At 31.1% G+C, this 26,083-nt stretch overlaps 4 protein-coding genes and 1 long non-coding RNA gene across 6 annotated transcripts; 3 read left to right on the forward strand and 2 right to left on the reverse strand.

Moving 5' to 3' along the window:
- Positions 1-1,308: 1,308 nt before the first annotated feature.
- Positions 1,309-10,858, reverse strand: LOC119668244 (serine/threonine-protein kinase PITSLRE). Its single transcript, XM_038077692.1, has 3 exons — positions 10,777-10,858; positions 2,028-4,527; positions 1,309-1,965 (listed from the first exon to the last, which is right to left on the reverse strand). Exons 1-3 carry the CDS (start codon positions 10,830-10,832, stop codon positions 1,453-1,455), a joined length of 3,069 nt encoding a protein of 1,022 aa, XP_037933620.1. The 5' UTR covers positions 10,833-10,858; the 3' UTR covers positions 1,309-1,452.
- On the forward strand, positions 10,358-11,104 carry LOC119668245. 2 transcript variants are annotated; one of them, XR_005251475.1, is made up of 3 exons: positions 10,358-10,442; positions 10,809-10,932; positions 11,015-11,104. It is a non-coding gene; the product is annotated as an uncharacterized LOC119668245 (long non-coding RNA). The 2 variants fall into 2 exon arrangements; XR_005251474.1 differs by lacking the exon at positions 10,358-10,442 and adding an exon at positions 10,623-10,711.
- A 2,130-nt stretch (positions 11,105-13,234) lies between these two features.
- On the forward strand, positions 13,235-14,250 carry LOC119668440 (distal membrane-arm assembly complex protein 2). The gene has a single exon (XM_038077936.1). It carries the CDS (start codon positions 13,327-13,329, stop codon positions 14,188-14,190), a length of 864 nt encoding a protein of 287 aa, XP_037933864.1. The 5' UTR covers positions 13,235-13,326; the 3' UTR covers positions 14,191-14,250.
- On the reverse strand, positions 14,235-14,796 carry LOC119668441 (coiled-coil-helix-coiled-coil-helix domain-containing protein 7). Its single transcript, XM_038077937.1, has 3 exons — positions 14,592-14,796; positions 14,441-14,539; positions 14,235-14,389 (listed from the first exon to the last, which is right to left on the reverse strand). Exons 1-3 carry the CDS (start codon positions 14,634-14,636, stop codon positions 14,276-14,278), a joined length of 258 nt encoding a protein of 85 aa, XP_037933865.1. The 5' UTR covers positions 14,637-14,796; the 3' UTR covers positions 14,235-14,275.
- Positions 14,797-14,800: 4 nt separating this feature from the next.
- On the forward strand, positions 14,801-16,048 carry LOC119668439 (vacuolar protein sorting-associated protein 26C). Its single transcript, XM_038077935.1, has 4 exons — positions 14,801-14,863; positions 14,940-15,479; positions 15,541-15,763; positions 15,821-16,048. Exons 1-4 carry the CDS (start codon positions 14,804-14,806, stop codon positions 15,937-15,939), a joined length of 942 nt encoding a protein of 313 aa, XP_037933863.1. The 5' UTR covers positions 14,801-14,803; the 3' UTR covers positions 15,940-16,048.
- The last annotated feature ends 10,035 nt before the right edge of the window (positions 16,049-26,083 follow it).

The following is a 26,083-nucleotide window of genomic DNA, read 5'->3' on the forward strand; positions in this document are numbered from 1 at the left end:
TTTTACTTTGTATTTACTATGAGCGGTTCAGTTTTTTTATTGAACCATATAAAACAGCAACCGTGACTTTGATTGTATTTGCACGCTTTGTATGAACTTGGGGTTTAATTTGGTCGACTGAACCTCTCGCCAAATGTAAAGTGATTTTCGCTCAGTCATTTCTTTTCTTTTTTGTATTTACTTTGCATAACATTGGAGGTTCACTTTTTTTATTGAACCGCTTGCACGCATTAATTTAAGAGTTATGATTATTTTACGTACATATTTTGCGGGGCTTGTTTTCTCTTTTATTTTTATATTTGTTTGTATGTTTTGTATTTATTCAATATTGAACATAGTCCCAATGTGAGTATTATTTAATTTGCATGCTTTGTAAGCAGCGCGGTGCAGTTTTTATTCTAAACCTTAGTATATGTTAAGAAGAAAGTGTTTTCTCCTTTATTAATTATAAGTAATGTTGGGTATAACTAACATATGTATGTGTGGTTTTGTTTATATTATACGTTTTGTGTTTATGTTAATATGTTTGGAAAAGCTATTATAAAAAATGTTAAATAGCAAAATAGCGAGATTATTTACTTAATAAAAAAAAGATTTAAAAAGGAAGCTTTGTTCAGTGAACACTCTGAACCATTCGACGCTTCGCTTCTGATCAGGGTCTAAGACAATTATTGATTCCATAATATTTTCAACAAATATTAACTTACAAAAAATATTTAATACAAAAATAAACATGTATTTCGACATATACCATATCATATAAAATTAATATTACATACTCTGTATTCAGAAGATGCTTCAACTTTTCATAACTTATTCTTCTTCTTTTAACCAATTTGCCTCACAAATTTTAATTATTCCAATCGAGTAACGCAAATATATCTCATTAAAAATTATTATTTTTCTAAAATGTTAACGTAATTTTAAAGTCTTATTTTTAATTATTGTTGTTTACTAATGAACTTACATTTACGGCATGAATTTAATACTTATTTGCTATTTCAATTTGTTTTTTTTTATTGTAATTTCTGCTGTCCTTCCAAATCGTTCTGATCATCTTCAATAGACGTACATTTCTTTTCTTGTAAAAAGATAAGAACTATTGCAATAAATAATTTAGTCTCAAAATAACACAATATTTTCATGTTTTTTAAAAAATTATATATTATATATATTTTCTTGTTACTATATACATACATTTAAATTATTGTTATTGTTTTACTGTAGATTAATCGGAGGTTTTTGTAATGAAAAGTTTTGAAATATTTATATTTAATGATATTTTTAACAAATTTAAAAAATGCTTCCAGCGAATTATAATTCTTAAATTATAAAACAATAACAGAAATAGGAAACTTAATCAAAAATGGAAATTTTTGTGTACCTATATGTTATGATCCTTTTAGATATACATTTTTTAGAAGTTTACGTAAGCTCTAGTAGTGTAAATGATTAAAATTTCAAGCTAAAACCAGGGCCCATGGCTAACTGCCGTTGATCTATACCTGCATTTAATACGAATCCAGTGTTCGATGCCGTTTTTTTATTACCAGTTATAATTCCCGACACCACTTTGCTACTACCAGTTGTAATAATATCGTCGCGCCCCAATTGCTTAAATTGTGAACCACCTGGTGGTGGTTTTGGGGATGAAGCAATAGCTTTACGTGATTCAAGCTCACTTTTGGCTGGCCATGTTGGAAACATTGAGGGGTCGATGGGCAAAGGTAGTTCCTTAAAGTATGGATGTTTTAAAGCTGCCTCAGCGTTCAGTCTTTGCTTAGGATCATATGTTAAGAGACCTTGTAGAAAAGAAATGCCAGCTTCGCTAGTTTTGTCAATGAAATGTTTGCGCAGATTGGACACTGGATAATCCGCAAATTGCGAATTTTGACTGAGTAAGTTTTTAACAAGAGGTAGATCTTTATAACCAGGCCAAATTTTTTCGTTTGGGGTACCAAGTAACTGCAATGATAAAAATAAAAAAAATTAGTATTTGAAGAAATATTATATTTACTTGTTTCTACCTTAAAGATTTTGTTAAGTTCTTCAGACTCGGTTTTTCCCGGAAAGAGTGGTGCCATTTGAAGAAATTCAGCAAAAATACATCCAACTGACCAAATATCAATAGGAGTAGAATATTCTGGGGAGCATAATAATAATTCAGGCGCTCGATACCACAATGTTACTACAAGTGACGTATACTTTTTAAGCGGTGAACCATATTCACGTGCCAAACCAAAATCTCCGACTTTTAAAATACCTTTATGAGAAAGTAATAAATTAGATGTTTTTAAATCACGATGAAGTATCCAATTATCATGTAGATGACCTACAGCATGAATAAGCTGTTGAGTAAGACATTTAACTTCACCTGGGAAAAATACTTGTTTTCTACTTTTCATTGTTTCCATTAAAGATTTCAAATCGTGCTCAACATAATCCATTACGATAAAAATTTTATCCATATTTGAGCCAACAACTATTTCGCGCACTGTTACAATATTCGGATGTTGTCCTTTGAGCAAAGTATTAATTTCACGCAGGGAAGTGATGGGAAAACCTTCTTTTTCTTTTTCCATCTTGAGTCGTTTTAAAGCAACGATTTCGTTTGTACGTTTATCTTTGGCTCGGTAGACAACACCATATGTTCCTTCCTCAATGCGATTCAAGCATTGAAATTCTTCAACGGAACGGCAGCCTTGTACACCAGGAAAATAATTTGGCAGTCGTACACCTTTATCGTCACAAATCGGCGAATCATTTTCATTTTCAATAGTAGATTGTTTCTTTTTTACTGCATTTTCTTCCTTTTCTCTTAACTCTGGTTTTTCCTGCATTAGTTTCATATCACGCTCCTCACTGCGAGAACGTGATCGTGATTTGTATGGCGACTGGCTACGTGAGCGCGAACGAGAACCTACAGATCGAGATCTCGATCTTGAAGACGGTGATGGAGAATGTGAAGAGTGACGAGATGATGATCGCGATCGATGATTAGAAGAATGTGCGGATTGAGGTGATTTGGATGGTGAACGCGAAGCAGAACAGGAACGTTCTGAATGTGTTGAAGTATCTGATTTATGCCTTTCTATAACGTCTTCTGTATGTTTTGTATGATCCTTTTTTCTCCGTTTGGTGCGTTTCGGTGATTTTGACAAATCACCTATTGACATAGGACTATCTGGTAAATCTACATCGTTTTCCGTACTATATTTATCATCAGTTTTGTATTCCTTCTTTGATTTCACATCTTTGTAGCTTTTTTCACTTTCCTCTTCTGAATCACTTTCGTTATCACTGTTACTATCACTCTCATCGTCATCTTCAGTTTCATCATCGTCATCATCGCTCTCACTGCTATCATCTTCATCCTCATTTTTAAATTCTTTAGATTTTTTTGACCGTTTTCGTTCGACAATCTCAATGTCGGCAGTTTTTCGTTTGACTACTTTCAATCCAGCAGTCACATTAGCTGCTACCGTTGTGGGGCTAAGCGCATCTTTACGTTCCTTTCTCATCTCTCTGCGTGCTTCTAATTCTTCTCGCGCAGCTTCTTTACGTTTCTCAATTTCCCGTTCAGCTGCCAAGAGTTTAGCTCTTCTTGCTAATAATTCTGGGTCTTCGGGCGTTTTATGTTTTTCCGCAGAACTATGCGAATGTTTTTTGTTGCGCTTTTTATGTTTATGCTTCTGATAATCTTCTTCATGTATTTCGGGACTGTCGATTACTTCAATTACACTTGATGACTTTTCCTTGATTCTGCGCGATTTTTTCTCCATTTTAAATGCATTTCTTTCACGATCTTCATAACTGCGTTCATTTTTATCATGTTCTGTTCGTTCATAGGTATCATCGATTTCACTGCCTCTCACATATTTATGACGTTTACTAAGTAAACGCGAACGCAAATCTTGTTCTAAACTTTCAGCATCATTTTGTTGATCATACTCATACTTTCTACGATCCCTTTGCATTTCCATGCCAATATCACTTTGCATATAGTCAACGTGTGTACTATGTTTATGATAGCGATTATTGTGATATTCGGCAGTACTGCTGCCTATATGATGATAGACTTGATTACGTTCATAGTAGTCCTGTCGCTGTCTTTGAAGATGCATTTGAGATTGATGATGGTACTGTGCATGCTGATAAGGGTTATGGTAACTATGGCTACCACTGCTACCCATCAAGTTGCTTCGACCATTACCATCACTATTTCTATCATAATGTTTCTGATAACGTCGTTCGGAATTTGACATCATTTCTCTAGTTTCTTCCCTTTCATAGGCTGCGTTACGTTGATAGTAACGCTCAATATCATTACGTTCTTCCCTTCGATGTTCTCTATAATCACCTCGATCTCTATCTCGTTCTTTATCTTTATGCTTGCGGTCTTTGGAATGTTTTTTATCTTTGCTTGATTTATCTTTCTTTTTCGTTCCACTAGGATCACGTGCGTGAGCAGATGCTTGAGGCGGCTTTATGTCTAATGAATCAGTGTCATGTTCATCATCATCGGCACTAAATTTTAAGTAAAAAAAAAAAAAGAGAAATAAAAAAAATGACATTTGCAATATAAAATATTATAAATTTTCTATAACTTGAATAATATATATAAATAAACCCATATTTTACTGAATCTAGAATTAATTTGTTTCCTGTTCCAGAGGTATGTGTACTTTATTTAATAACGTTTGCACAGCAATGGCCATATAATGTTATATACCTTTTATATATACTCTTTTGTATTTAAAATTGAACAATTTTATCGATGTTAATTTACTTTTTCACCTGGGATTTTCGGAATCATTTTAACTGTTGTAAAGAAAAAAAAGAAAAATTTATTTTAATTTATATCTAAACTTACGTTATATTGATATAACATATTAAAAGTATTTATTTTAACCAAAATATGCCTAAATATAATAAGAAAATTAATTAATCAATCAGCTCAAATTGGACAGTTTTTACTTATTTTATTATAGAATTGGTTCATATATGAAGATGAATGGATTAAGATTAAAAGTTGTACAAGTTGATGAAAGTTTATTGGGGATTTAATTGGTGTAGCCGCCAAATAAAGCATTTAGCTTTGGTATATTGGAATATTTAAATGTTTCATGTTTGTTTCAACATTAACACGATACGTTTACATATCTCAAAGAATCAATATTGTATCTTTGCGATAAAAAATTACCTTATTAATAAGTTAGGTTAATTTGGTTGGTCGCAAACCATGCATAGATATATTGGTTCTAGATAGATAGAGTTAAGCATATATACATAGGTTTGTTTAGCAATAAATTTGACAAAATTATGGAGCGCTTGAAGTTTTATTTATGAGACAGTACCAACAACCATTTTTTAAAGCGCTGTTTAGAACAGATCTTTATGGAATTTGAACCTAGATCTTGTGTAAAAAATTTATAAACATTATGAAATTTATTTTTAGTACATTGTTATATTACCAAATATAAAAACAAGGAAATTTAATTAAAAAATATATAGAAAGTAATATATGAAGATTATAGTCGTCCAATAATGATTTGATTAAGAATTTACCGACTATATAAAAATGAATTGTATAACCGCTACATTCAAACCAAATCAAAATTTCCACATATAACATTTATGTTCTACTAAATACAGTAAAGTTTTAGCAATATTAATTTATTATATTTCATATAAATATATAATATTTAGATAAAAAAACTTTTATTATTCAATTTGTAGTGACTTATGAAACTTTTGAAAGTTAATAGTAAGTTAAAAACTTAATTAAGTTGTTTTGGAAAAAATCAATTTATTGAGTTAGGAGAAGTTAACTAAGAAAAATTACTGAAGCAGGTACTTAATTTAGTTTTAGCAAGTTATATTTAGACTGAAAGTATTATGTTAGGCAGCTTAATAATCAATTGTCCATAAGATCTTATAGATTCTTTTATAGAATATTATTAGTATCTATAGAACGCTAGACATAATTATATGATTGGTATAAATGGGAATCCATGATGGTTAGCTTTTCTTTTATTAACATATACGTTAAAATCATATAAATATTGAAACTATAAAGTATCTTTCTATACACAACAAACAAGATTATATAGAATTTATATGCAATGCTGTAGATGTTATGACTCAAGCAATAGCGTTTTGGAAATTACATATTTTAATCGTTTAATAAAGCTTCAAGAATTTTGATTCCTGATTACGCTTATAAGAATATTTATTTAGAATGTTATAATGATTACCATTTAAGTATATCACAGTTGGTATAATTTTTATAGATATTTTCTATTTTAATATTTAAAGAAAATATTTTGATGATTTTGTGATAATTAAATTAAGTATAAGTGAAATTATTATACTATATTTACATTTACAATCATCGTATTCAAATTAATTTTCATAGTGTAAATGTACAAAGCTAACTATAATGAAGTCATATCAACCACAATTTATGGACCATGAAATATCTATAAGTTGATTCTACATCACGGAATAACTCATGGCACAAACATTTGCCACTCATCATTTCTAACTGACACAACAACAATAATATTTAATAACTTATAGTGAAAGATATCGGACATTTTAGATACAAAAATTAAACAACTGCACAATCTTTAAACAATGAATTTTGTTTAAAATAAAATAAGTAAATAAATAGAATTAGTAAATAAATAAAATTAGTAAAATAATAAAATTAGTAAATAATAAAATCAACTCCCAATGTTTTTGAATGAGTTACATTATTATTACTACAAACATTTTTACAATCTGAATTAGTTAATTATCTTCTGAAATAATATGGAGAATGAATTTTTAACAAATGATTTAAATGACTCTTTAATGCAAATATGAATAAATGTAGCAATGATACATCTTTTGTAAATAAGTTAAAATATTCATTTACAAATGATTAGATAATACTTTAATTTCTTTCATTTACGTTAAAAGCGCTTACTATTTATATTAGATTAAGAAACTTCTACCTAGATTTTTAAGAATAGGTTTTACAAACATTAGCATTATACTAAAAACACGAAAAAGAAAATGGAGCAATTATAACATTTTATATATAAGATTGCTAATGAGGACATATATCATATTTATCTTATATTAATATATTAAATACACCATATTAAATTACTAAACTAAATTTTCCTTAATAAAAAATTTTAATACTTCGCAACATGTACATGCGTTATAATTTCATTTTTAGATTTTGGTTAAAATGGGTTTTTAATGTAATTTTTAACTCAATGAATTTGAGTTAATTACAATGAATTTGAATTCATAGCAGATATTGCACTAATTAAAAGATTCACAACACTGGCGGCAATTCGGATTGGTCTTCTGGTTTATTTTTTTTTATAATTTGTGGTTGAGCACTGACTGCATAAGTGAGTGCAGTGAAGAGATTTAATTCGTAATTCACTTATATCAAATAGGAAATTTACGCAAGATAAGATGAGAAATTATGGCTTTGTGTTTATTGAGACATTTTCAATATCTGATTTAATCACTTTAGTAAAGTCAAGTTGACCAAACCTATTCTTTTAGAGTTCTAGATATTATTATTATTATATATTATTATTATTATATTATATATTAGATTATTATTATATTATATATTAGATTATTATTATATTATATATTAGATTATTATTATTCTATTAGAGTTCAATTAAAATATTATTTCGGTAAAGCTATTGGAAATTTATTTGGAATTACTTACTATAGAAAAAAAGAAAAAAAAAACACCGGGCTGATAGGTACAGATTTAGTTAATGATACTAAAAGATTCGTATTCAAATAAACCTTTCACATTGACTGAAAAATTGTTTGTTGAAAATGATATAAATAAGTTCTATTCTGAATTTAGTATAAGATTTTAAAAATTCGCTCATACTTGCTATATGAGATAATAGAAAAATAAATAATAGAACAATGTAAAACAACAGTAATGAAACTTATGTGAAGCTACTATTTAGCACTGTTAGTATTTTATTCGATTACCGAGCATTTTACTCGACATCGTGAGTACTCCTATTTTAAAAGAAGTAATATAATAGACTTGCTATTTAAAAGTTAGATATTAATATACGTTTTAGTTTCGTAATTAAATAAAAGTTGAGTTAATATCATATTTAAAAATGCAAAATAAAAAGGTTCTTCGAAAAGTAGTGAACTACAACAACAATAATTCATTCTTATATATTTTTAATTAATAGTTTTTGGCTGACCATATAGCTGTTTTGAGTATTGCCAAATATCCATCATAAGTGTTCTTGGAAATAATTCTTGTATTTAATTATTCGAAAATAGTTTTTCGAGACTGCAAGTACCAGGAATCAAACTTGTATTTTGTCTTAACCAACTGACCCAAAGCCGTACTTGAGTTTTATATTCGCACATTTTTCTGGAGTTTTGCTAAATGCAAAATATTAATTAGAATAAGCTGCACTTCTGAATATTAGTGTGCATACAACAACTATTAAAAATTATAGCATATATTATATAACAAAGGCTTGAATTTAGTTTTATCTGAAAAGAGTTTCTCGATTTTTGAACTCAACCAAGATCAATTTTAAAATATTTATATAGTAATCTGTGCTATCTGTGCATAATAAAAATTTAATAAGTAGAAACAATAAGCATGTTTTATTAAATCTATTGTATATTACACCATAAAAGTAAGTACTATCACTAAAATGAACGTGGCCTATAGACAAGAGTAAAAACAAAGCAAGTAGTAAGAATGAAAAGTAAACTTCCAAATGTGAGTAGTGGTAGGGGAATTAGTAAAATTTGAAGAATTTACTATTTAAATTAATAACTGCGTCAATTGTTAATCACATTAAATTAATATGTACTTTTTTAGCTTTTGGTAAAAGGGAAAGTAAATATTTTTGTATTCAATAACCATTTTAAAAAAGTTTGAAGAATTTTTTTAAGTAAAGAGAGATTATGTTGTACATGTGTTAATTCAAGAAATTCATAGATGTTAAGAGCAAAATTGTATCATGCAATTAATTTATGAAATATACTTCTATATGAAGTTGCTTGTTATACATTCAAAACAAAAAGCAATTTTGAAAAAATATTATATTATACTGCATTAAACAATTTCTATTTTAAGGAAAGAGAAGTAAAAAAATTACTTAAAATACTGTTTGAGAATGAATACAGAAACAATAAAATATTGAAACATCAAAGAAACCTATACGTTCAAAAAGAAATGTCATATAAAATACAGTCAACTATACATGTTATAATTATTATATATGTTTACAAAATTATATTATGTACTTATATTTGCATATATTTAATTAATTATAAGGAAATAGTTTTATATACAATCTTATTTGTGTTTACTTTATTGAAAACACTAAGATGCATAACAACGGTAGAGCAAAAAAGTGATGCAGAAATAATATTTTTACTAATAGGAAATATGTTATTTTAAAATTGCTAAATAATAGCAAAAATAAAATGATATAATAATATCTGCAACATATAATGATAAAAACAATTTAATTTAAAATCTTGTGCAAAACATTTTTTGTTGTATTTATGTTGAATATCCCAGCCTTGAAAGAGCAAAATACAGATATAGATTTTTTATTTGAATGGTACGTATTTTCACTTACCTTGTTTTCCATATTTTTTTTTTTGTTTTTTTTTTGCTAAATAAAAAATGATTCCAAATAAGTTTCCGCAGGTTGAAAAAGTAAATCAATATCCACACATCATAAGATTTAATGTTCAATTTGATATGTTTGACGTTAGTTAAACAGTTTTAAGAATTGTTTAATGTAAAAAAAAGAGAATTGCATTAAAAAATGTAAATATTAGAAATCAATTTACCACCAACAGTAATACTGTCAACCGAGTAACCATATGGTGCAAAATATGCAAGCTGCGCAATAAACTGCTTTTGTTGTGAAAAGGGGCGGTTGGTTACGCTGAGGTCTGCTCTGCCACGTGCTGCTGCTGTATGTAGATACAAACAAGCAACATGTGCATTTCTTTTTGGCTACTATTTTAGAACGTCCATCAATTCCAACGTATTCATCAGACTTCGAAGATAGAGCGTTTCTTGTCTGTCGTTTTGGAACCGTTGTTGGGGCGACGTGTTTACCAATACAGATTTGAGTTAATTTGATTTTAGGCAGACAAATTCGATTTTCAAACGTTAAACTTTAGTTGAAATCAGTTGTTTTAATTTTTATTGACAAATTTTTTTTTTATTTATTATTTATGATTTTTTTTTAAACTTCACTTGTTTTATAGGTGGCCATCGCGCGCATCGGTCTTTGGACAAGTACACACTTTTAGGCCTATTTGCAATGAAAAAATTCAAGTAAATTAAAAAATTCTTCTTAAATCATTATAATAAAAAAATACCTAATGGAGGATGGGAAATATTTGTAAGGGAATATCAATGATATATTGGAAAATAATGACGTAGGAATTAAAATGAATATATGAATACTATATACACAAAATTAAGCTGTCAAACTAAATAGTTTTTGTGAAAATTATCTTTGACTTAATCTCGTATTATATAAACTTAATCTTAATATTTGTATAATTACACACGAGTTTTATTTTAAAATTTCGCTTTTTTCCTAAGAAAATAATTATTTTCAATTTAGAAAAATCATGAATAGTCCATGGAAAATTACTTCCTTTTTATGTAATTAGTTTAATGTGAATTAATATTAGCAATTTTCCATGGATTTTTTTGATAAGATTAATCACCTTATTATTCTGTCTTCATTTGGACTTTTTAGTTGGCCATCCTCACTGCCCGACATAGTGTGCGATTCCGTTGGATTGAGTGCGCCACAGCTCCAAAAATTTTGCAAATTCTCTTAAATAACGTGCAATGTTCAAATAACTAAATTATTGAATTAAGTATACACTATTTTTAAAATATTATTAAACTAAATTGAAGTTTCTAAAATTTTCTTCAATCTTTAAATTTTACTTTTTTCAGATTCACTCATGCTCTATTTCTCTATACACTCTTACAACAAAATCATGAATAATTTCTTGAACGTTTGACAGACAAAGCAAGGAAATTCCATTAAGAAAATGGCGGATTCGCTTTAGGGAAATTTTAAAAGCATTGCCAGCATACTAAGTTTAAAAATATTTTAATTTTCAAGAAAGATATTTGTAACTGAAAATTGTTATTATACATAATGCACACTGCAGCACATAGCTTTTTTTAATTATTTCAACATTTTTATTAAAATTAAAAGCTAAAAGTTAACACTAGGTTAATAAGCAAATTTATGTGAAGTTTACATTTTTCAAACAAAACAAATGATAAATATGTTAAATTTTGGTAAGTTACCTTGTGGGAAATTTATTTTAAGGCACTTCCTCATTTATATTAATGAGCGTACGTTCACTTTATAATGAACTCATTTATGTAGTTGATGCAACTTAAAAATATAGTACACATAAAAATTAATTATACAATTGATATATTAAATCATTTATACACATTTTATATATCAATTACATATTCAATTCATAAAAGCAAAGATTTTATTATATGCTTTCTTCGTTAGTGCCTTTGTTTACAGCTCAGCTGTTGTTTATTTACATTTTACATATAAAATATATGACATATGCTTCAAATTTCGGTCATTTCCCTTATGGAAAATTTATTTTTATGATTTGCATTTGGCATTTTTCACTTTAAATGAGCTGATTTATTGTTAATGAGCTCAAATTTATAAAAGCTCTTCCAACATCCGTACCATGTAGTGCGGATTACTGCATTAAACTTAATTAGACGAGTGTTCAACATAAGCGATTCAATTTTCCATAAGGAAAATGAAGAAACACTTATTGTTATATTAACCAAAAATCATTTCCAAATTAACATTATAAAATCCTTGATAAAAAAAAGCAAAAGCTATTGAAAGTATAAAATCGAAGGGTGAACCCAAAACTTATGTATCAATCATTTGCATACCTAGCTTCCCCGAAAACTTTCAAAAATCAAAATGCTACAACAAAACAACACATAAAGAACGGGAATCGCTGGACATAAACATGATCTGAATAGTCGCCCTACATCTAAAAATATGTAAGAAATACATAAAAATATATTTGACTAAGACAACACTGGTTGCCATTCGTATTAAAAATTACTATCCTCTTTTTCATATTTTTTTATTTTATTATTTATATGACTTTTGACATTAAAATTTTTTTTTATAACTGTAATAACACAGTAGATGGTCTACGAAGTAGTCTGAAATATCTGTTAATAAAATATATTACGTAAGTTAACAACTGTGATATTTTTATTTAATCTTAAGTTTGTTTTTTATGTAATACAAGTTATTATATAAATATATGAATTTAAAAACACGAGCTGAAGCCCGGTAATTTAAAACACATAACTATTTGCTTTTTCCTTATTTCAAATAGCTTAACAACGTAAACATTGAAGCACTGCGGATTTACTGGTGTCAGTGGATAATATATTTTTTTAATGTATATTATCATATTTATTTATTTTATTTATCATATAATATTATCACATATTATTTAACATATCAATTGAAAAATATTAATAATAAAAAATGCGATATGTAACCAATTTCCAGACACTACGTCAGCATAAGATCATATATCTTTTTGCATTCTTATGCTGAAGTACGTGTCGAACGAAAAAATCAAAAAATGCGTTTTCAGTTCTAGAAAAGCGCTTCATAGTAAGCTAACGTGTTTTGTTTAATTTTGTGGATAAAGTCTTCATAGAAGACAGAAAAATTGACTATAGAACAATTGCACTAAGGTTGTGTGCGAGTTAGGCTAAGTTGATGCTAAACCAAATGGGAGATTTTTTGGGATTTTTTGCACTGCACACATTTTGCCATTTATCAACACGTATTGACACATCAATACATTATCGACACAACTTAGAATTTCCCACATTTAGAACACAACTTAGGACGTGTGCGAGTTAGGCTAAGTTGATGCTAAACCAAATGGGAGTGTGTGCAGTGCAAAAAATCCCAAAAAATCTCCCATTTGGTTTAGCATCAACTTAGCCTAACTCGCACACGACCTTAGTCGTATTTTTATGTGAGTAAAACATTTAAACATGGAACTTATTTTGTTTTCTGTTGTTTATATGAAATTAATGATAATTACCAAGAGATTAAGTTGGCAGTATTGTACTGTCAAAATTAGCCGCTGTATTGTCATATGTTCCAGTTAAAGTAGCTAATTTTTGTTGTATTCATAATGATTTGAAATCTTTGTAATTTTTTAAAGTAAAGAATGCTGAAGAACTTGAAGTCGGTGCTTGTGATTGGAGCCAAAGCTTCGCAAATAAGATGTACATCAGTAATTCGAAACTACTCACAAGCAGATCAACATAATATTAAAGATTCTAATATTGAGCGATTAAAACGCGAGCTAGAAACGGATAAAGTTGCTTTGAAATGGAGAACACCAGTTGGCGAGGACCCGAAAGATTGGACCAGTAAGATGGCTTTGTTTTCAAATAAAGAAAGTAATTCTGATTTTATTATAATGATGCAAAATCCTATAAATTGGACACCGAAAGCAATAAAGGCCTGGTGGCAAAAGCGTAACGTATTTGTGGAACGACATATGCAACAATATGTGCCATTACGTCATGAAATACTTGGGTCAGATTTAGCAGTTGCACATTTCATACTCTTTAGAGGAGGTACAGTTAAGTTCACGCATAGTCCTAATTGGATGCGTGCTAATAAAGATCAGGAATTTGATTTGCCTAATAAATTTGACCCTTTGTACAAAATTGAGGCTTTACGTTGCGATAACATGACACTATATTACGAAGGGCTTGAAAATATACGTTGTTTGAACTCTTTAAAGCTTCTTTCTTTTCGCAATGTGAAAACGTTTGATGACTGGTGCTTAGACCGTGTATCTGGAGGAATATACCCACAACTAGAAACTTTGGACATTTCTGGTACACAAATCACTGCAAGAGGCCTTTCATGCTTATATCGATTAAGCTCCTTAAAGTTACTCATTGTTAGCAATCGGAATGAATCTATTGAGTTCGAACTTACATGTGCTATGTTAGAAGAAGCTTTACCCAACATAACTATTGCAAATAGCGATGAAGAACAAAAAAGAGTTAAAGAGTAACATTTTCTCAGACTTTAAATTTTTATGTTTTATTTATTGAAATATATAATATAATTTAAATCGTAGTAAAAATTTTATTGTTGTTTTAAGGAGTTTGGGGCTTTGTTTTCATATATTCTGCTTTGATTCTTGCTCGATCTTCTACTGGAGGCAAATAAGGTTCAATGCCATTTCTTCTTCTTTCTAATCTGACTTTGTTCTGAAAGTAGTACAAATGATATGGAATAGTGGATAAAATGCGGACACTTACCCAAAAATCTTTGCATTTGTTATAGTTGGCGAAATAAACCTCACATTTTTCATGTTCAAAATTGTTTTGACTTAAACATTTAAAAGACAGTTCTTGTTCCTGTTTATTAAATTACTATATCAAATAACACAAAAAAATATATTTTATTAACCTTTAAACAGGGGTTCGTTCTCTCAGCATCCAAATTTCGTGACATGCTTAGTTCTGTATTACATAAAAAACAACAAATTCAACCAGCCGGTGTGGATGTGGGAGTGAGCCGCTGTAAAAATTTGTTTTGACAGCCTCAATAATGTAAATAAAAAATGAGCTGCTGAGCCAATGTCAATACCACAATAAGAATTTTTTGTATTTCTTATTAAAATGACTGCAATAAATTTTGAAATTAAACTTAAACGAGAAAATAAAATATATTTTGAAGGTGTAAGTAAATTAAAAATTAAAAAATTTTAAATTTGAATTTAATTGTATTTATGGAATTTGACTTTTTATGTCATAGGAAATTCTATCAGGTTGTGTGCAATTTAATTGTCCTTCCGAAGCAAAACATGATGGAGTTACATTATCTCTGGAAGGAGTGGTTAATTTACAGTTGAGTACTAAAAATGTTGGGCTTTTCGATGCATTTTATAATTCCGTTAAGCCAATAACTTTGCTCAATAATACATTGGAATTAGCTGCACCTGGTAAATTAGCACAAGGCATCTCTGAATTTCACTTTGAGTTTCCTTTAACGTGCAATAAAGAACCACGCATTCTGTATGAAACGTATCACGGAGTTTTCATAAATATTAACTATCAATTACGTTGTGATGTTAAACGTAGCTTTTTAGCGAAATCCTTACAGAAAACGCAACAATTTTGTATACAATATAAACCGACTGCCACCGATTTAAAAAAATCTTCGGAAGTTAACTTCAGTGTTAGTCCAGAAACATTGCAGAAAACAGCAAAAGAACGTATATCTATACCACGTTTTCTTGTAACAGGAAAGTTGGATAATACGGAATGTTGTATCACCGAGCCTTTAACAGGACATGTAATTACATTTGCCATTATTAAAATTTGTTATTTTATTGATATATAATTTTTTATTGCAGTTTATTGTGCAGCATACAGAGGCCGCTATTAAGTCCATTGAATTACAATTGGTACGTGTGGAGACATGTGGTTGTGCTGAGGGCTATTCAAAGGATGCAACAGAAATACAAACATTACAAATAGTAGATGGAAATATTTGCCCAAAATTAGAAATTCCTATTTACATGGTATTACCACGATTGTTCACTTGTCCAACTCTGATAACCAAAAATTTTAAAATAGGTCAGTAAAAAAATATCGCATTAATTTTTGTTGCATAAAGTTGGCTTTTAATTTCAGAATTTGAACTCAATTTAATTGTTATATTTAAAGACGATTATATTGTTACTGAGAATTTCCAAATCACTTTTAAACGTACTGCTTCTCCGAATGGAAAATTGAAAAATTGTGGTGGGTAATTAGAGTACGATTAAGGCAAACCTATAAAGCCATAATTAAAATGAGTTTTACATATTGACTTTGATAAAAAGAAAGTTTAAGTTGGTTTTAATTTAATAATTATCACTTCAACTTTAAAAACAGAAAGTTACTTTATACGCAAGTAATTAGACCTGCAATTCTGTACGGATGTGTTACATATAGCAAAGCCTCAAATACCACCTTAAAGCAATTACAGATAGCTCAAAACCTGGCCTTAAGAAAACTGTTTAAGATTCCATGGTACATTAGATCAACGGACATACATAGAGATCTTAGGATTGACTCAGTGAAAAAATATATCAGAGACAGAGCTTTAAAATTATTCACTAAAGTTGATACGCTACTTAACCCTGCCATGACAATCCTCAAGTCCACTTCTGGACTCTCAGGAAGATATGCTGATTTAAGGTCCGTCATCAATTAAAAGACAAATAAATGATATGATTTTTTAGCCTAGTTAAAGCCTAGTGTGGGGTAGTGATAAACCCCCCCGCCATTATAGAGTAAAAGTGCGTAATAGCACTAACTCAAGAAGAAGAAGAAGAAGAAGAAGAATTTATAAATTGAAATTTATAAATTCAAATATAAGTTGATTATTTAATATAGATAATTAATAGGTATATATAAAGAAATAATAATAATAATATGTAAAAACGCATATCCAGACAATTAGAATTAAATTTGTTTTCATATTTTATAGTAACAAAGAAAACTATAAAAATATTCTCGAAATATACTTATATATTATAAAATATATTTGGTTTTTTAAAATTTTATTGTTTTTGAATGTTTTATCATAAACAACTTTATTTCTGTATTTGTTTCAGTAATCTCTTTTATAGAATATAATATTAATAAAAATTTTGGATAGTAATAATATTTCGTATTAATATTCTCTTATGAATATATTATTTATATAAATGATAAAAATTGATATTGTTTCGAAATTATATACGTAATCCTATGTTTATAGAACTTTATTGGTGTAAATAAATAATTAAAAATATTGAATAATGTCTCTTAGTGGCAAACATTTCTTATATATAGAATTAATAATTATTTGATTTATTGATTTAAGAGGTATTTTGAAAATTGTGTTGATAAACTTTTAGAAGAATTCGTAATAAAAGAAATAAATTAACTTTTTCTAAATATATATTGTATTAATAATTATTGATTATTTGTTAATGTTTTATGACTAAAGTGAATTTTCAATAAAAACTGTTTTTATTTTAGTTATATGTATATATTTTATATAGAAGAAGACTATATAACTAAATATATTGTTTTTATTATAGAAATTCATATAAATTTCAAAAAAAAAATAATAGTTTTATTGTAATAAAATAATGTATTCTTAACAATAAAAAAAATTTGAATTTTATTATGTGCAATTTTCACTGATATTGGCATTAAAATTAATTATAAAAAAAAAATTAAATAAAAAACTTTTTATATCATTAATTTTTAAGTTTGGAAATTGTCTTTATGTACATTTCTTTGTTTGCTCATAGTTGTTGTTGTTGTAGTAACCCGCTGGGACCTGTAAGCAGATAAACATGAAAGGAAACACGATTACATGAGTAGGGAATGGGAAAGATTAGATGGGTAGTAGGAGAGACAAGGGGGAGAGGAGGAAGGATGAGGAGGAATAGGGATAAGGAATGTACATGAACCTTCATCCTGGATCCAGGCGGAGAAACCTGGCCACTTCAATGGGGTGAGTCCAAAGGTTAATTGGACGAAGATTAGTGTGTGCAGAAGGACATGAAAACAGATGGGCGACGTCATGGGGAGAAGCGCTGCAGTTTGGGCACACGTTTTGGATGGACGTATTTATGCGAGACAAGTAACTGTTTAGCACTCGGCTATATCCTGATCTCAATTGAGCAAGGACAGTTCTTGCTGCACGAGGTAGCGAACGTTCATCCGAGGAGATATTAGGCGGAGGCCTATTAAGAACCTTGTTGTTAGACAACCTAGGTCTCGAAGAAGATACTGCATCGGTGTGGAGGGCTATAAGTCCACGTTTGTATTCGACCTCACTGATGTTAGCTCCGTTGCAAAATGCGTCGATAGAATTATTAAAAGAGAGGAGAGATCGACGAATGCATCTAGGAGGGAGGGCACTACTAGCCATAACGCCATTTGGATGACCATCTGTGTGGCACGCGAGAAGATATTGTTTGGACAGTAGTTGATTATGCTCTTTTACAAGAAGCATTTTTGATTCTGCATGAAGGTGGTCGACATGCGACATGCTATGGCAGCCAGTTGCAACCCGCAATGCCGTGTTTTGACATGATTGGATCTTAGTTCATTGCATCTCGCAGAGTTGTGGGGTCCATACTGGAGCTGCATAGGCCGCAATAGGACGTCCTATTGCTTTGTATGTAGTCAGTAGGGTTTCTTTATCCTTGCCCCATGAACAACCTGCGAGAGCTTTTAACACATTATTACGCGATTTCAACCGGTCACATACAGCAGACGCATGTGCAGAAAAAGTCAGCATACTGTCGAGAACGACACCCAGGATTTTTGGTTTGGTGGTGGTAGGGATCCTGATTTCACCGATATTTATGGGCAGAGTCAAGGAAACCTCTTTAGTCCAGGAAGTAAAGAGGGTGGCAGAAGATTTATTTGGTGATAGTTGAAGATTTCTATCAGCCAAACATGTTGCCAAGGATGGTAGATATGCATTTAACCTGTTGCACAATATTGAAGGGTCCTGGCCCGTAGCAAGAATAGTGCAGTCATCTGCATAGGTAATGACTCTGACTCCCTCGGGGGGGTCCGGGAGTTTAGACATGTATAAATTGAAGAGGATCGGTGAAAGAACGCTGCCCTGGGGAACACCTTGTTTCAATTTCCTAGCCTTAGACACATTATCTCTAAAGTCAACAAAGGATGATCTGCCAATAAGGTAGTTGCAGAGCCATCGTTTGGTAGAGTCAGGGATAGTTGTTTCGGCTAAGTCATCTAACAGCGTCCTATGGGAGACTGTGTCAAATGCTTTTGCGAGGTCAAGGGCAACCAGCACCGTGCGTTCACACGGGCGACTTTGATTTAAGCCATTTGAAATTTGAGATGTGATCTCACAAAGAGCTGAGGTGGTACTGTGACGTTTACGAAAACCATGTTGATGAGGTGCTAGATGAATATGAGGGGATATTTGCTTGAGAACTAGAGACTCCAGAACTTTGGCTACTGGAGATAGCAAGGATATCGGTCTGTATGATTCACCTAGGCCTGCCAGTTTACCTGGTTTCAACAATGGAATAATCCTACCAGTCTTCCAAATGTTAGGGATGATGTGTGAACTGATGGAAGAGTTCAGAATATTCGTCAGAGCTGAAATACCAAAGGTCCCGAGATTCTTGAGCATGAGCATGGAAATGCCATCAGGACCAAGAGCTTTCGAGGCTTTGGCATGTCTGATCGTATTAAGTACATCATCCGAGGAGAGCAGCGTGGTGTCGTCGGAATGTGGCTTCCTAAAAGTGCGTTTCTGTCTGCGTGAAACAAGAGAAGCAGAAGCATTGGGCACGAAAAGACGACAAAATTGTCGGGCGCAATGCTTGGGATCAGGGAAGGTGATCCCATTAAATGATATCGCCTTGTTGTTGGAACGGGAAGGATTAGAAAGAGCTTTAATGGTAGTCCACAATTTACCATTTTGAAGATCGCAATTGTCTAAATGTTCCTTCCATTTACTAAGACGATGATCGTCCACCATTTTACGGATGTTATTGTTCAGGACTTTTATGTGTGGATTGGCTGGATTTAATCTTCGAAGATTATCACGTTCTTCAGCAAGAGGCACAGCGTCGCTGGGAAAACCTGGTCTAATGGTTTTATATCTACCTGCAGGGACGGCTGTGGCTGCAGCTTTAATGATAATGCTGCGAAATTGTTTCTCTGCCTTGTTCAAATCAGAGGACAGAGAAATGTTGCTGAAGTCGCGTTCAGATATATCTTTGAAAAGGGCCCAATTCGCTTTTTTGAAATTTCTGTAGGTTTTCTTGTCAGTCTCCGCGAGGACCTCGATTGATGGAATAGAAATTGTGATGGGAGTGTGATCTGAGCTTAAAGCTATGTCAACACTCCAATTCGAGGCAGCGAGAAGCCTAGGGCTTGCGAGACTGACATCAGGAGAGCTGGAACAAGTCGGCGTTACCCCAGTGGAGGAGTCCTCATTTAGAACACCAAAAGAGGATTCATCAATTTGGGATGCCAATTGCAAGCCTCTCTGATCAGTTGGTAGGTTGGAAAACCACAGAGAATGGTGTGCATTCAAATCACCCAGTACAAAACGCGAATCCCCATCAAGAAGATGTGAAATATTTGGGGTGTGCTGCGGGGGGCAGCTAGAGTTGGGTGGCAGGTAGATGTTGATTAGTTCAAGGAACCTTGAAGTCCTACCAATGAAAATTTTTAACCCTATAACCTCCAAGTATTCGTCATTAGACGGGGGCAAAGTAAGCTCACAATGAGATGTTGAATCCCGCAACAAAAAAGCAACGCCTCCTCCAGCGCCCCTAGGTCGATCTTTACGAATGAGTGTAAAGCCTGAGGGGAGAGAGAGAGAGGAGTTGGGCAATAGTTTAGTCTCCTGCAGTGCAGCTACCGCAATGTTATTGGAGGTCATGAATGCTGCAATTTCAAACAGTTTCCCTCTTAGACCGTTACAGTTAAACTGTAGAATTTTGAGGGGAGATGAACTATTAATTACAGAGACTACGCTAGAGCGATGCGGGTGTGAGTGGTTTTGTGGTGGAATAATAGGCGGAGTTTGGCAGCAACTGCCAATGAAATTTGAATTCCAACCATGATGCGAGGCCAATCCGGAGCAAGGTCTAAGGTGACACCAGCCGTTACAAGAATTGCAACGGACGGAGATGGTGTTCTTAGAGATTACTCTTTTATGTACACACAGTGCAAAGCCAAGTGGTGAGAGAATTAGAAGAGGTATTGATTGGAAAAGGACTGCCGGAAGTAGACGAAGAAGGAGATTGTCTGTGTAGAGGGGCTGGAGGACAGCAAGCACCTCTAAAAGCAGGATTCCAATCAGTATGGCTATGCAACCCTGAACAATTATTTAAGTGACACCAGTTACTGCAATTATTGCATTTCACTGATGTTTGATTTCTGCGAATGATAGAGTGGCAGACAGAACAGTGCCAAGTTGAAGTGGAAGGTCCGACTGGACCAGGATTAGGTTCAACACCGGCCATTAGAAGTAACATAAGAAGCAAGATGGCCGGGACTTGCTTCTTAGTGGGAAAAACACAAATAAACGACATATGTCAACGAACACATACCTGCTTGTGAAGTCCCATTGGGGGATGTTGAGCGATTCTTGGTCGTCGTTGATGACGAGTGACTCCGGGACGTAGACCCGATCGTTCGTGGAGTTTGTTTGCCCATAGTCAATAAAATTGTCTATATATTCACAGTGTGTATTCCGATACTATCTTAATAGTATTAGATATGTATATAATATATTAATAAAGTTTTAATGAAGGAATTTTTAATTTCTAAATACTGAATTATTATTATTATTGAAACTCGTATTTTTAATAACTAGTCTTAATACATTTATTGTTTTTTTAATTACATAAACAAAGATGAAAGTGTAAACTCATGTGATATATAAAAATTTTCTTAACGAATACATCAACATCATCACTTTGGAATAATACATAGTTCGACCGTAGATATCTATAGTCATATTGCTAGAGACATTCAAATTAAACGAGCTATATATTGTGTCTTATGTTGTATCAGTTTGAACCTTACATCGCAGCGAAATGCACTCGTCTAACATCCAATTTTGTCAAAACTTAACTGAATGCACTTATATCCCATACTTGCATATGTCGATAGATTTTTTCGTTTCATAAATACAATGATGGTGCCTACCGCATAAAGATAATATTAGTATGATCTAATATTTAGGCAAGAACTTTCTGCACTCCATACCGAGACAGTATTCTTTTCGAGATCACGGTTGTATTATAGCAAGATTCTCAACAGGCATCCAATTGAATACTTCAGCGTTAAGAAACATCTTCCAAGTGTGGCAAGAATTGTTCTATTTTAGACAATCCAATTAACGCGTAAAATTAAAAATTATTCGTTACTTGTAAATAAGCTATCATGTCCGGTAACTGCAGTTCTATTTCCCAAAACATAGTTTATGATATCATTTCGTATAGTTGGCGTGATTGTTGCATTTGGATCCAGGTTCGGTTCGATACCTCCCGCCCTTCCAGATTCCCTGTTTTCATCTCATTATTCTGTACCTTCTCCCTTCCCCTCCCATTGCGCATTTTTTGTTATCTCTATGTGCCTGCTTTTTAAGTCTAAATGTGGTTCGAAAAAAATAACAATAAGAATCGCAGACATCTTAGTGAATGAGGATTTTAAAACTTTTTTGTACTTTGTTTATCTCTTATGAATGTACGTTGATACGATAGAGAGATCTATTGTAGTCTCAAGACAACATAATTTTATCCATTGCTTCTAATATCATCTTAAATGCAATATCTTTTTGATTAATGTAAATTGCAATGACAATAGCATTCAATTTTTTATTTAAAATATTTAGACAAAAGAAATGAATTAAAATTTATACAGTATATGAGATTATCACTCTAACGAAAAATATGCTGTATTAAAATAAAGACAGTAAGAGATTGCAGGATAACAATGAGAAAGTGCTTCCTATAAAAATACTAAGAACAACAAAGAAAATTTAATGGTCGAGAGTAACCCGTGGAGTTGCATTTAAGTGATTGCAGCAGAAAGTGAATCGTTCTGCACTGAAGAGATTCATGTTTCCTTCACAGCGGACACAATATTTAAAATGGACAAAATAAAAGGAAATTATATTTCCTGTCATACAGTTTTATGATTATAGTGACTTCTACCACAAGGACATTATTCTGGATCCTTGCCTTCATTTCAAGTTTTGTATTTCAATTTATTTCATTCCACGTTGCGGAATTTTTTAATTAAAATTAATTACATATTTCTTACATTTTATAGGGTATAGGGTTTTTAAAAGTTCTACATAAAGGGATTGTAATAATGGAAAGTTTAATGGAATAAAAGTTTTAATTTCGTTAAAAGAATATTTATTTTATTCTGTAATTAATATTGTAATTAATTAAAAAAATAAGAAAAAGACTTAAGGCAGATTTCAGGCTTAAAAGGGTTTCTAAATATCAAGAAAATAGCCAACCCATAGTATATAAACGTTGCCTAAGCTAAATTAGTAATCTATACTTTAAATGACTTAAAATCCTGGTAATTAAATTATTTGTCAAGTAATTAAGAGTATTTAATTTGGGTGTTTAAAACGACAAACAGTCTTTTAAATTTCAACTATTAGTATTACTATTTTAATTTATTATTTGTATATATCATCTATGAAAGATAATATATATGCATAATATGATATGTGTAGACATGTGCGGGACACTCAGTAGGAAACACCGCTAAAGATTTAATTACATCTAATAATGAATAAGTAGTTGGCTATAAATGTTTAGTATCAGTAAGTTAACGAATACGATTCACGTATTTTGGGTTCTATTTGGCAGATCCGAAATAGAAAATCTTCTTAGTCGACGTGAATGGTTGATATCTGATAACAGCTCGTGTGCTTTTGAGTTTGGGTGATTTGATAACCTTGTTTGTTAGTTTTTGCTCACTGTTTGTATTGTTTCAAACACTGATGGGACGTGGTGGTCATGGTGTAAAGTACTATTTGGGACATACCATGGAGCAGCAGCAGTATTTTTGAATAAAATCTCTGTCATTAGCAAAGGTTGCCGTGTACGTTGATGGATTAAGTGCTAAATCAGCTGTGAACAGTGTAGATGGTTATTGAAATAAGAGTTTATTAACGGATGTGGTAAATGCGGTGTAGTAGATGCAATTTCAGTTTATAAAGCCGTCCGTTGTGCCATAACTTGCGTTATGTCGATGAACGGTGCAGTGCAGTACTCGATTTCTATACCATGTCTTGTATATTGATAAGCAGGAAATTGTATGAATTTGTGAGCAGAAATTAGTGAATTATCGAATTTGAATTATATGGTTAAAATGCTTTGCCTTAAAAGCACTGGAAATAAGCTTATAGGCCTTTATGATATAATTAACTCCAATAGTTTATCTAGTTTTGATATCAGAATAATTTAGGCTACTTTATACTTTAGGGTTTAAATTGCTGTGACTATTTTCTAGCAATTATTTTTGACCACGAAAATTAAATAAGTAAAATTCAAATGCAACAATAAAACGTGCACAGCAATTCAAACCCTGGTATCCTTGACTAATAATATTATTAATAAGTTGGTTGATAACACTTTGCCAGAGATCAAATCGTATCCAAGAGCCTTTTTGATTTTAATCTAGGTCTTAATTGTCTATTTAATTTCTTGTATTCTGGTGTTTGGGACGGGAAAATACATTTGATGCGGTCATTTCTTCGTCATTTTCGTGATTTCTGGACGCGTATGGTTGGAACACACCTTGGAGATGCTCTGCGAAGGTTTGGAGCCTTGGATTTATTCCACTGTTCATTATACATTCTAAGTGATGGAACGTGTGGCGTTGGTCCATACAGCTTGTGAGTGGCCTGCCATAATGAATAGTCGGTAGCTTCACTGGGAGACAATTCAGATAGGTATTCTTCAATGTTTTTGTTTTTGTTCTGCCTGAGGGTTTCTCTAAGTTTTCATATCGCTTCCAATCTGTACTTTTGTTGTATAATCGAGGCTTTTTGTTATTTAAAAAGATTTTTGAGTTCATTTCCATAATAAGGGGAGAATGGTTGAGGAAAGATTTAAACTGGAATGTATGGATAATAGTGAGCTAGAAATGCGTTTAAATATATAAAAATCCATCACGTCTGAAACTTTATTGTGGTATGTTGGCCAGTAAGTTGGTTCACCAGTTGATGTGTGAAACAAATTGTTAGCCTGCATAGTTTTAAACAATTCACGTCCTCTTGGTGTGATAAGCCTCAGTGAGTACGATTTGCATTGAAGTCTCTAGCAGATATAAATGTTTGAACAAGCGTGTGGAACAATTCCTAAAACTGATGACTTTTAATTTTTTGGTTTGATAGGCAATAGATATAGGCTATACAAATCGGACCTTTATTGTTTTTGACTGTTATTGATATTGATTGAAGAAATATTAGATATTTGAAGGTCATGTAGATTATACGACCCTAACTGATTTTGATTATGTTTAGGTTTATTTGCGTAAATTGAATAAATTTACTGTCAAATTAATTATAATAAGAATATACAGAACTACATTTCTAATCTAAAAATTTCTCGAAAACTTGCTTGTTTATAAATGTTTCCTTAGAAGTCTTTAATTTTTAGACTAACACACTTATTATATACATTTCTTTGTATATATATTTTTTTTTAATACTTTATTACAGGAAAAATATCTTGTTGGCTTGAAGTTTATAAGTTGTTGCGTTAGTCCTTACTTTTTATGCTTTTAATGTTGAACTTTATGTGTTTTCCATACAAGCCAGGAGAATAAAAAGTTTTGTGTATTTTGTTAAAGGAGTAAATCCTACATCCTTTGTTTATAAATAACAAAAAATTGTTTAAAATCTCTAAGTTTTATGTTATTTTGTAAATTTCAAATTTAATTCAGTGGTGTGTTTCTTAAAGCTACTTTCTTCAAATTTACGGTTTGGTTAGATACTTTTTATTTTTGGTTTCCAAAGTTATAAATAATGAAGAAACAATTGATATAATGTAAGATTTACATCATATGACTAAAAATGTGTACATTTAATTTTATACGAATAAAAAATGTTTAAGATTTAGTTCTTCCCAAGTTTTAATCCCTCTATTATTTGTAGTAACTCTACAAGTAAGATAAAAATTATTTTAATTTATTTTTTATTATTTGCTTTTTAAATGTCTATAGTCCTATACTCAAATTTTGAAGTGAATTTAAATAATCAATATAAGCCGTGTGCGAGTTCGAGTATTTTAAGGTAAGATAAATTGCAATTTCCTAGGAATTTTTTGCACTGCACTTATGTAAATATTTATTTATTTATTGCACTTATTTATTATT

This window comes from Teleopsis dalmanni, chromosome 1 (genome assembly GCF_002237135.1).
Source record: "Teleopsis dalmanni isolate 2A chromosome 1, ASM223713v2, whole genome shotgun sequence".
NCBI lineage: Eukaryota > Metazoa > Arthropoda > Insecta > Diptera > Diopsidae > Teleopsis > Teleopsis dalmanni.